The 12,372-nt window shown below is 40.1% G+C and overlaps 1 protein-coding gene and 1 non-coding gene across 5 annotated transcripts in view; both read right to left on the bottom strand.

The window, feature by feature from the left end:
• TMX1 (thioredoxin related transmembrane protein 1) overlaps positions 1-10,148 on the bottom strand; it is a 78,389-nt gene extending 68,241 nt beyond the window's left edge. For all 4 annotated transcript variants that reach the window (XR_007518884.1, XR_007518885.1, XM_049897938.1 and 1 more), the window contains exons 1-4: positions 9,907-10,148; positions 5,440-5,555; positions 3,798-3,843; positions 1,840-1,968 (exon numbers count right to left, since the gene is read on the bottom strand). Coding sequence is in view for 2 of the 4 variants with exons in the window: in XM_049897938.1 (XP_049753895.1) it covers positions 1,840-1,968; positions 3,798-3,843; positions 5,440-5,555; positions 9,907-10,148 (533 nt within the window). In the remaining 2 variants the exon portion in view is untranslated. The remainder of the gene's footprint in view (positions 1-1,839; positions 1,969-3,797; positions 3,844-5,439; positions 5,556-9,906) is intronic.
• LOC126084922 (small nucleolar RNA SNORA70) lies at positions 5,190-5,324 on the bottom strand. Its single transcript, XR_007519147.1, has one exon. It is a non-coding gene; the product is annotated as a small nucleolar RNA SNORA70 (small nucleolar RNA).
• Positions 10,149-12,372: the final 2,224 nt, after the last annotated feature.

Raw genomic sequence — 12,372 nt, 5'->3', positions numbered from 1 at the left:
TTTCATCTTAAGTTCTCCCACTGTTTTAATGTAAAAAAAAAAAAAAAAATTCTGTTTAAGAAATTCATCTAAAGAGTATCTTAGGTTGTTTTTAGTGAGAAGGGGTTAGTATCTGAATTTTGCATTTATAAAAGGAAAAATAAAAGTTATCCTCTGCCTTTTGAGGTCAAGCAAATGAGAAGCTATATGAAATCCCAATATATTCTGAGTAACAGGCCACAGGCTCTATGAAACCAGCTGGTTAAAGTTAGACTGACTGTAAGCAAATGGCACCTTTAAAATCCTCCAAAGAATGAGCAGAGAAGGGAACCTCAGGAAGAAAAAAACTCAGGAGAAAGGAACTGGGAACATTTGAACCCATCCTTCCCACTTGGAACACCACCATTCTCCTCACCCCGCCAGGGATTCCTTTCCAAACTGGTGTTTTAAGGAGAGGCAAGAGGAAGCTTCCTGAGATGCTGGAGACGTTCTGTATCATGTATACAGTTCCTTAATTGGATTAGGCATAGGAATTAGGTGGAGGAATTCTGACAGCTAAAGGATAATTCAATTCGGAGGTTTTTCTCAGGAAGAGGGAAAGCGGCACATCAAGAAAAGGTGCTAAAGATAAACTTCTACGTCAAAATACTGCTTAGGGCTAACATTACTCCCACTCCCAGAAGCCAGGACATTATTTCTTAAATGGTTGGTATCCCAACTCCCCATCCTCCAAGGGTAAGTCTGGTGAGAGGACAAGAAAAGATAACTTTGCCACGTGGTGACCTCAGCAAAATTTGCTGACTCTCAGATGACCTCTGTAGCCTTGTACACCAACAGCATAGCAGGAAATACGCTTGCCATCTCCTACTCCTACTCTCTATAGAAAAAAGATGTTGAAAAAATGCTATGAAGAAATACAGATACCCTCCAGCTATCTATAAAGGTCAGTGGTTAATCATGTCATTAGGGTCACTGCTCATATATACTATTCATGTAAGTCATCAGGCAGGTGGGATAACCAACCAAACATCAAGAACTGAAGTCTAAAGGTACATGAGCAGGTAAACATTTGAGGCTTCTCCTTCAAACTAGTAAACTCAAGTGACAGCTTTACATTGCTCATACTCTGATGGAGGTAATGTGTTCTCTGTTGATCCATATCTAAAAAGCTAAAATATGCCTGAAAAGGGATTCAACTAAATTCTATAGTGTCTTTCTAACTCAAAGATGAAAGTATCTGTTTTGATGTTATATATATTAATATGTAATAAATCTAAATATATCTTAAGAACTCAAGAAATAAACTGAGCATGAATGCTTTATTTATATGAAGTACAACTACTGCCACGCACTGCATAATGTCCGTTCGGGCAACGTCAGACCACATGTATGTCCGTGGTCCCGTAAGTTATAATAGAGTTATATGCAGGCAGTCCCCAGGTAACGAACAAGATCCGTTCCTACGTCTTTAAGTCGAATTTGTAGGTAAGTCGATACATACAGTTCTTATTGAGTGTCAGTTAGCCAATTGTTTGTCTTAGTATATACATTTTACCTTTCTATGCATATAAAACACCTAAGAAACACTTCCACACCAGGCAATGCTTTTGTGAGCGTCACAAAGTGGTGACGTATTCATTACAAACCACTATTTAACTCAAATTTCTAATAGGCTTTATGGCAGTCTGTTCTTAAATACAAGCTGTCCACAAGTCGGATGTTTGGAACCCAGGGACTGCCTGTAAATACGGCGTTCACACAACAATCAGATAACAATGTCCTATTTCACAGAACGTATCATGGACGTTAAGCAACCTATGACTGTTTCAATCAACTCTGAGAAAAATTACTTATACTTACAGAACAGAACCTGGACCAAACCATGATGAAACAGGTTCAATACTCTTCCATTCTTTTTCACTTATAAAGTTTATGAAGTCCTTCTTAGTCCGTGGGCCCTGATAACGCCTAAATTCACCATCTTTACAACTAAAGAGGGTCAAAGTAAAAAATTAACCAATACCTTGTAAATAACAGACTCTGTTTTGCTCTTACTCTACCTCATTTTATAGTCAATCCTAATATTTAATATCATTAGTAATGCACAGGTGGCGAATTATACTAATTATCTCATGACATCTTAGCCCCAAATTTAACGAGTTTATGTTTAAACAATAATCCTTAAGACCTTATCGTTACTCTTACAAATACTAAAACCATGGAACATGATAATCTCAGAAATTTTATGTACAATACACATATTAAAGGAATTACTACATGAAAGTTGTTAGAATAGTCCCTGGCACATATTATTAGCTATCATCAGCTTAAAACTTTAAGACGTTACTGCGGTCATCATGGCATCACCACAGCCACCATGGTTTAAATCCCTGGAGTAAGCAGGTATAGTGCTTCCCTTCCTCGCATTTTTAATCATTCGACTTTACAGTCTGCTTTGAACTCTTCCTTACATTCACTTCCTCCTCTCCAGTGCCAATGTATGGAGTGCTGGCATAGGGCCATAATGCTCTCCTTGCTCCACATCTCGAACTACCCTAAATAATACAGCTCTACATCTTCATTTCCAAATGACCCTAAGTAATACAGCCAGTCTAATCCTACTTAATACTTCTATTTCGTCACTTAAGTGCAAAAACTTTCAATAGCTCCCTACTACCTATAGGAGTACATCCAGGGTTAAGGGATCTTTTATTTATCCAGAGTTAAAGACCACAGTGAACACTGCCCCCTACCCCCAAAAAAAGAAGTTTTGTGGAGAAGGTGGCAACTGGAGCTGTTCTTTGAAGGATGGGTAGGATTTCAAGAGGCAGAAAGGTCATGGTAAACAATGTGACTAAAAACAAAGGAGCAGGAAATTCTGAAAAAGTTCAGGGGATGCTGAGAAGTGAAAAAAAGAGGGAAGACTGATTACAGTCAGTTAAGAGGCACGTGGGGAGAAGGACTGAATAAAAAGAGAGACAGAGAAGCACTCAGAGATAGAACAGAAATAGATACAAAGACAGTAAGGGTGAATAAAAACAGATTCAAACATTAAAAAACAAATGACAAGAAAAAGCAATATAGGAGATACAGATACACACAAAGAATTGCCAACTTACCGTTTTCATAACTTTAAATAAGGATAAATGTAGGTCTTGGTATTTAACCTACCAGCTAGATGACATTAAGGTACAGGGCAGGTACACAGATTTGAGGTTTCAAACCCATGGTTTAGAAGTCAAACTAAAACACTAATGCCGAAGACTTCATAATCTTGTTCATTCTGACTTAGCACACAACCAAATCACTCACTACTCTCCCCAAGGATGAGCCACGGCACTGTCTTAGATACCATGCTCTTATTAATCATTGTTTATGAGATCATCCTAGAACGGTATAGCTACCCTGCACTCTTAAAAATTCTACTCTACAACCAAGGTTGTGTTTAAACTCTATATTCCCCTGGAACCGCTCCAGCCAGCAGTGATTTCTCCCTTATTTCACTTCCTACAGAATTTACAATTTGTGCCACTACTCTGAGCTTATAATCATTTATTATGCTGGCTGGTGTTATACCATTTCATGTGAGCTTCCAAAACAACTGCAAGTCTTTGAGAACAGGGACTATGTTTCAAACATCATTCATGTATCTGAAGGCACCTAGGACAACACTAAGAGCAAAATTAGCCCTCTAATATACTTGCTGAATATAATGAAATTATCTCAGTTCTTTAAACGTGATCCAAGCCGGAGGCCTACTATTCTCGTTATACTATGATGCATCCTTCTCCACAGCTATAGTGTCTTCAAATACTTACTGATAAATAGTAGGAAGAGCAGTTATTATAAATCGTCCACTCAGTCCTACAAAAGGACATAAAGGCTTTAGAAATAAATACAAGGAAATTCACATAACAGGTCTTATACGGGCCAATCACTGGCTACTTAAAAGTTGGTTTGGAACTTTTTAAATACTAATAGGAAAAGAACATGAAATTACACCTAAAATAGTTAAGCTCTGTAATAAACAATAAAAAATCTCAACTATGTACTTGCAGCAACTTGAAAAAAACACTACCATACATTATCTCAATAAGAAAATACACAGTTTGAATATTGAAGACATTTGTGAATACATAACACTTGGTTGACTACACTATGTGATAAGATCACTAGTGATCGGTCATTGCAAAGCATAATATGACAGTAGCATTTTAGAAAGGTCTAAAATCAAATGAAACTATCTGACATTCAAGAAACAAAAGCAGATTTTAACATGCTACAAAAAATTGAAAATGTTATTATGAATTTTTCATAAGGGACAACAACATTAACAGCCAACATTCACTATTAACCATGTGCCAAACACTGATAAAACTGAAAACTAACCTCTTTGTGCCTCAGTTTCCATATATGTAAAATGGGGATACTACCTACCTCACAAGGTTGTATGTGAGGTTCAAATAATAAATGCAAAACACACAGAAGCTGGTAACTGGTAAGTGCTCAATAAATATCAGCTATTATTACTAGTGGCATAGTTGTTAAATGCTACAGGTGCTAACCAACAGATCAGCAGTTCGAATCCGCCAGGCACTCTTCGGAAACTCTACAGGGCAGTTCTACTCTGTCATATAGGGTCGCTATGAGTCGGAATTGACTCGATAGCAGTGGGTTTTGTTTTATTATTACTATTTGGGATGGGCAGAGCCAGGAACTCAGGCTTAACTGCCAAGAACAGATAATGAGGCTGGTCTGAGGAAGGAGTACCCTCAAAGGCAGAGCATGCCACTTGTCCAAGTGAAGAGTGGATCTGGTTTCACAAGCATGACAGCAACTAGTTTTTTGGTTTTTGTCTTCAAATCATAGCCATTACATTTGGGAAAGTCTGATTTCAGAGATTTGGATCTTCTCTTGTCAGGGAACTTAACCTTGACCCTACAAAGAAAGAACCTCAAATAAATGCTCCTTATATGGGGCAGTTCTCCTCCATCCTATAGGGTCGCTATGAGTCAAAATCGACTTGAGGGCACTGGGTTTTGGTTTTGTTTATTCTAAAGCTTGGTGTGGATGCAAATGGTTGCTTGGCCAAGGTACACTGGCACCACAGTGTTCTAGGACCTCTCTAAAGGCATCTTACATGCTAATCTGGGGCCTGAGATGCAAACAAAAGAGATCCAAAGCAGTTACTTGTGCAGCCAGGGGGAAGATGATGTCTCCAAGGTCCCTTAGAGCAACACATACAAGGAGTGAACTGCACACACTACCAGGGAGCCTGCTTTTTGCAGCCATTGCACACTGAGCCCCCATCAAGGAGGTAGGCCAGTCAGCTTAACTAGCTGCAGACCTCATGTTTTCAAAACCTAATGAAAGGAAGTTAAGAACTCTTAATATGGAAAACAGGATAAGCATATCAACCCAATCTGCAAGGAAACAAAACCAACCCCAGACTTACAGTACCTGGTTGCTCTGTGACATCTACTTTTCCAACATTAACCTCAAGATCTTCTCCCCATTCAGCAAAACTTTCCCATTCTGGTTGAAGATTTTGACAAGCAGGACACCACGGAGCATAACTAAGAAATATTAAAAAAAAAAACAAACTAAAAATTAAAGAATAACAATATATGGCTATTTTGCAAACATAAAGCAAACATATAATAAAACTTAACATACACAGATCATTGATGAAAAAATAAACTTCTCAACTGTCTTCACCTAATAATAAAATTTTTTAAATGTTACTATATGCTACAACGTTAAGCACTCTAACATGATCATCCCTCTTGGGACAAAAATTTACAGTTTTTGAAGAATATTTTCTACTAAAAACCATGAAGCTGGCAAAGCGGTAAGTTCTATGCATTTTAAACGTGAGGCTAAACCAAAAAACGAGATCCGTTGCCATGGAGTCAATTCTGACTCACAGAGACCCCACAGGATAGCAGAACTGCCCCATAGGGTTTCCAAGGAACGGCTGGTGGATTCGAACTGCCAACATTTTGGATAGCAGCCGAGCTCTCAAATAGTGCGCTACCAGGGCTCCAATGTGGGGCTAACACTCTAGAAATCAGGAACTATGACGCTAATCACATAAAAGTCATCTAAGAATAAATTCTTAAGACACAAAGTCTTTTTCACACACAAAAATAGCTCTTAAAAAAAAAAAAAAAAAAAAGCTTTGGATTTCTCTATTAAAACGTATCCACCAGATAACTCAAAACCAAATCTGTAGTTCACCAATTTCAGTAACACTCCAGGAGTCACAAATGCAAGGTGTCATATAAGAAAAATAGGAAGTGACCCGGACCGTGGTGAATAAGGAAGCACTTGCCCATCTTAAAGGTGGCAACCACCACTCAGCACAGATTGGCTGGCCTGGTGCTGCAGGCTATTTATATTTGAAAGAAGCTGAAAATCTGCATTTCTTGTGTTAAAATGTTACCTCAAATCTAACCACCCACACAACACTTGGCAGGCCAAAGAAAATTCTTTTTGGCCAACCTCTACATCCTTTTTCAACACCTCTGGTTTACAAATTCTGTGGCCGAGCATATTAACATTTTAATTATCCCACTGGTGTTCAGCATCTTCCCAGGACCTGATTTTTCCCTAGAATTTCCCTAGGAATTAGCTTATAATTTCTCTCAGTTCTTTTATGGAACCAGGAAGAATTAAGCCTATACGTGTTAAAGATTAGAATAGTTTCTGTACTTCATTATATTTTCTTCACTTGCTTTATGAACAAAAAACTGCTAAAATAGGCATTGTGGAACAAGACAAACTAGTACCATATATAAAAGCCAAACTCCGTTACGGTAAGTTGTATTATGATGTAAATATCTAACAGAACTTCGGACCAGGGAAGGACTGTTTATTGTAGATAATTGACTTGTAATTACAAGAGCTTATTATCATGAGCACATCAGATCCTTCCCCCTCCTAAGTTTCTTTTATTTCTTAATTGCTTTTTAAAGACTTCGTTAACTTCAGAATCTTTGGGCTAAGGGGGAAAAAAAATACACAATACAGTACTATAATTTTAAAAGGATGCTAATTAGGATTTGGAAACCCTGGTAGGCACAGTGGTTAAGTGCTGACTGAGGCTGCTAACCAAAAGGTCAGCAGTTTGAATCCACCAGGCACTCCTTAAAAACTCTATGGGGCAGTTCTACTCTGTCCTATAGGGTCACTCTGAGTTGGAATCGACTCGACGGGCTTTTAATTAGGATTTAGCTCATTTTAACATTTTGTTCCTCTTAATCCGTCACTTTTCTGATCAAATGAATTAAAATTATCCATAATAGTGACACTTGACTGTATTTTACATATAAATTCATAATCACTACTGCTTAGCACATTGTTTATAAAACTCAGAATAATTTATGGGCACAATCTAAAACAACGGCATGACATGAAAAAGAAATGCTGTCACTGGTTTTATTTCCTGTTTCCTGCGGTTTTAACGGTGCCTGAAAATTCATTTCACCATGTTGCAGATTATATGGATTCTATAAACTTTCTTCCCCTATCTTAACCTCCATATAAATGTTCTAAGCCTTTTTTGATTTTATGACTCGAGTTACTAATTCGGCTTTCTGGGTTCTCCCTCACCTCCCTAACTGACCCCCTTACTTACATCCATGATAGAGGAAACACCTGAACCTTTGTCTAAGAAGGGGTGGGGGTGAGGAGTGAGTGTTCTAATAGCTACTACGTGCAGACTCTGTGTTAGATCTGCCCCAGTGTTAGATCTGCATACCCCAGCAAAAGAAGTATGGAAATATCGGTGGCGATTAATTAAGGTATTTATTTAGACATCTGGTTCACATCTATAATAAGGGAAATAATACCTATCTCACATAATTTCAAGAGGATTAAAAATGATAAAGTATGTAAAGTGCTTGCAGTGGTTGGTACACATTAACACTCAATAATGGTGCTTTTACTATTATCACTAAAAATACCACTAATATCACCAATCCTACCACCAGCACCAATTTACCACCTAAAGCTAACTGTCCCACTTCAGAAGTGGTATTATTTAAACAGAATCACCACACACACATTATTTTCCTTGATGATGATTTGCAACTCTTGAGTTTATGTTATTGTTGTTGTTAGGTGCCATCAAGTCAGCTCTAACTCACAGCCATCCTACGTATAAGAGACGCCATGCACAACAGAATGAAACACCACCCAGTCCTGTGCCACCCTCACAAACATTGCTATGTTTTAGCCCACTGTTGCAGCTACTGCATCAATTAATCTCGTTGAGGATCTTCCTCTTTTTCACTGACTTTCTACTTTACCAAGCATGTCCTTCTCCAGGGACTGGTCCTTCCTGATAACACGTCCAAAGTACATAAGACGAAGTTTCGCCATCCTTGCTTCTAAGAACATTCTGGCTGTATTTCTTCCAAGACAGATTTGTCCATTCTTCTGGCAGTCCATGGTATGTACAGTCAACATTCTTCACCAACACCATAATTCGAAGGCATCAATAATTCTTCGGTCTTCCTTATTCACTGTCCAGCTTTCTCCTGCATATGAGGCGACTGAAAACACCATGCTTTGGGTCAGGTGCACCTTAGTCCTCAAAGTGACATCTTTTCCAACAGCTTTAAAAAGGTCTTTTGCAGCAGATTTGCCCAATGCAATACACTGTTTGATTGATTTGACTGCTGCTTCCATGGGCACTGGTTGTGGATCCAAGTAAAATGAAATCCCTGACAACCTCCACTTAACACGATGTTGCTTACCAGTCCAGTTGTGAGGATTTTTGTTTTCTTTATGTTGAGGTGTAATCCTGTAATCTTTGATATTCATCCAGTTAAGTGCTTCAAATCCTCTTCATTTTCAGCAAGTCTGTGTCATCCGCATATCACAGGTTGTTAGTAAGTCTTCCTTCAAACCTGATGCCCCATTCTTCTTCATATAGTACAGCTTCTTGGACTTGTTCAACATACAGATGGAATAAGTATGGTGAAAGGATACAACCCTGATGCACGTTTCCTGATTTTAAACCACACAGTATCCCCTTGCTCCATCGGAACAACTGCCTCTTGGTCTGTGTTCAGGTTCCTCATGAGCACGATTAAATGTACTGGAATTCCCACTCTTCACAATGTCACCCATAATTTGTTATGCATTTATAACCACACTATATAATACATTAACTTCATGTTTTAATGCAATACCAGTTACAGAGTCCTAGAAGTCACAACACAGGACACTGCTTACATTGCAAAAACACACCCAAATGATCAACAGGATATGGAGAGAAAGGAAAGCAAAAAAAAGAAACGAAGACTTAAAATTACCTGTGTTTAACTGTACACAGCATTTACTATGAAAAAGGAGATAAATTTACCTAACTCACACACACAAAAAAAAAGTATAAATAAAGGCCCCAAATTGCAACACTATAAACTGGCTATTTCTAAAGGATAAAATTACACAAAAGGAAAATGAGAAGAGACTGTGCTCAATTTCCTTTTATAAAGTGTGGTGAAAATAAGCCTAGAAGTCTATCAAGAATTATTCTAAAATAAATAACTGTTATGGAAACTAGTCAGGCGCCCACTCCCAACTCCAAAGCCATGAAGAAAAGTTGAGAGAATTCGAAGAGTAACATCATCTCCTAGGCGCACCACAGTCCTAGAAACGCAACTAGGATGCACACTTTGGTAGAAAATATATTCCCGGCTAAGAAACGAAGAGGGTGTGGTATCAAGCCATGCCTGACCTAAACAGGACTTTGTGGATCGGGATGAGTCAGGCGCACTCGTTCCGCGGCTCGGAGTTGCCATCCGGGGAAACCTGGGGCCCGAATGAGGGGGGAGAAGTCGAGAGCCCAGGCTCGAACCTAAGACCAAGGCTAAGCCGGCGGACCGAGGGGCCCCGGGGCAGCTGCCCTACACTCACAATTCTATCATCCACTCTCCTTCCAGCAACTCTTTCCAGTTCCCGTCCGTGATGATGCGCACGTCGCTCCGCCGCGCGTGGGTCGTGGGAGCCCACCAAAGCAACACCACCAGGATTGCCAGAGAAACCGCGAGACTCCTGGAAAGCGCCATATCAGCGGCTCGCCCACCACAGTATGCGCGACAGCTCCCGCCTCCGTGCAGCAGCTCCTCACTTCCGCCCTCGCGAGCTGCTCCGCTCATGCGCATGACCGCGCGGGGAGGCGCGCGCGTGCCTGGAGGGATCTCAATGCGCATGACGGAGCCCTGGTCCTGGTGAATTATTTGGTGGAGAATAAAGAGCGCTTTTCTCTAGTGCGCATGGCAGAAAACTGTCTCTTCCCTCCTCCTCCACCGCATCCGTCCGCTCGCCCGCCCAAAGTTTTTGTACCAGCATTTTTGGGACCTAGAAGAGTAAAAAGAAGGGAGTGGTGTAGAAAGTGCGGCGGTGCTATAGAGAGGGAGGGCTATGCCAGGATTTTGGTTTCAGGTGGTTAGCGTTTATACTTACTCAAGCTAATTCTAAAGTTTATACTAAAGCAGCTTCCCTTTCACAGTTCTCATTTGTTAAGAAATTTTGGAGTACAACTAATGGATGTTTATAAGAGTCAGAAAGGAGCGCTGGCTGGCGCAGTGATTACAACGATGGACGGCTAACCAAAAAGTGGGCGGTCCAAAACCAACAGCGGCTTGGCAGGAGAAAGATGGTGGCAGTCGGCTTCCTAGAGGTTTACAGCCTTGGAAACCGTATTGGGGTCGCTGTGAGTCGGAATGGACTTTGCGGCAGTGGGTTTGTTTTGGGGGTATACTAAAAAATAAAAATGAAAGAAACCGTTGCGGTGGAGTCGATTCTGACTCATAGCGACCCAATAGGACAGAGTAGAATTGACCCCATGGAGTTTCTAAGGAGCACTTGGTGGATTTCAACGGCCAACTTTTTGGTTAGCAGCCGTTGCTCTTAACTACTAAGTCACTAGGGTTTCCTTTGGGGACGTAGGAGTCAGAATATTATGTAGTTTACCTCCGGGAGATTATAGACTAGGAAGGTGCAGAAGGTAATCTTATGGGGTGTGCTTTATATTCTATACATTGGTCTTGACAATGGTTACACGGCTGTATACATACGTAAAAAGAACATATGTATACATACCTTGATTAAAAAAAAAATCAGTTGGTGAAGAGATCACTGGATCAGAAAATGCAGGGAACTAGGTAACAAATGAGTTGGAATTGACTCTATGGCAACGGGTTTGGTTTTTTGGTTTGGGTAACAAACGCTCGAGATTTTTCCTCAAATATTTGTGAATACAAATGCAAACCAAAATGTGCCCTGTCCTTAATAAAGTATTAATCAGTCAAATGTAAGTATTGGCCATGATACTTCCTCACCTCACATTCTCTCCTGTACTCCAAACGGCCAGTGTCCCCAACCCTCCCCTGAACGCCCCTCCTCATGGCCATCAAAACCAATTGATTCTTCTCTGTATTTATCTCGTTTGACTCCCAGCATTCTATAGCCGCCACACTTGCATTATTCTCCTGCCTTCTGTGGCTCCACACTTGCTTGTACTTTCTTCTCCCTCATTAGCTGCTACTTCTCAAATATTTTCCTTTTCTACTTTTTTTTGTACATTGGCACGTCCCAGAAAGCTGTACTGGCTGCTTCCTTCTCTTTATAATTATGTTCTTGTTGTTAGGTGCCTTCAAGTTTGTTCCGACTCATAGCGACCCTATGTGTAACAGAACCAAACACTGCCTTATCCTGTATTATTCTCACAATAATTGCTATGCTTGAGCGTGGTTTCAGCCACTGTGTCAATACATCTCATTGAGGGTCTTCCTCTTTTTCACTGACCCTGTACTTAACCAAGCATGATGTCCTTCTCTAGGAACTGGTCCCTTCTGATAACATGTCCAAAGTAAGTGAGACAAAGCCTCACCATCCTCCCTTCTAAGGGGCATTCTGGCTGTACTTCTTCCAAGACAGATTTGTTCGTTTTCCTGGCAGTCCATTGAAAATATCATGGCTTGGGTCAAGCACGCCTTAGTTGTCAAAGTGACATCTTTGCTTTTTAACACTTGAAAGAGGTCTTTTGCAACGGATTTGCCCAACTTCTTCAAATAATCTCAACCTGGATTTAAGAGCCGTTAATATGCCTGCCATTCCAGTCCTCACTCTTCTGGGAACATCAGGCATATATACTTAGTTCCTTGTTTGAGGTCTCTATTTAGATATCTAATATGCAACTCAAACATTGTTTATTGCCATGGAGTTGGCTCAGATTCATGGCGACCTTGACTCACAGTGACAGCATATGTAACAGAACAAAACGATGCCCAGTCCTGCACCATCTTCAGGATCATGATCTTCATCATCAAACATAATGTGGCCAAAAAATAGAATTATTGAGTCTCCCTCTCCTAGTCT

Source organism: Elephas maximus, chromosome 10 (genome assembly GCF_024166365.1).
Source record: "Elephas maximus indicus isolate mEleMax1 chromosome 10, mEleMax1 primary haplotype, whole genome shotgun sequence".
Classification (NCBI taxonomy): domain Eukaryota; kingdom Metazoa; phylum Chordata; class Mammalia; order Proboscidea; family Elephantidae; genus Elephas; species Elephas maximus.
Note: the sequence above shows the minus strand (reverse complement) of the source record. Positions and strands in the feature narration are given on the sequence as shown.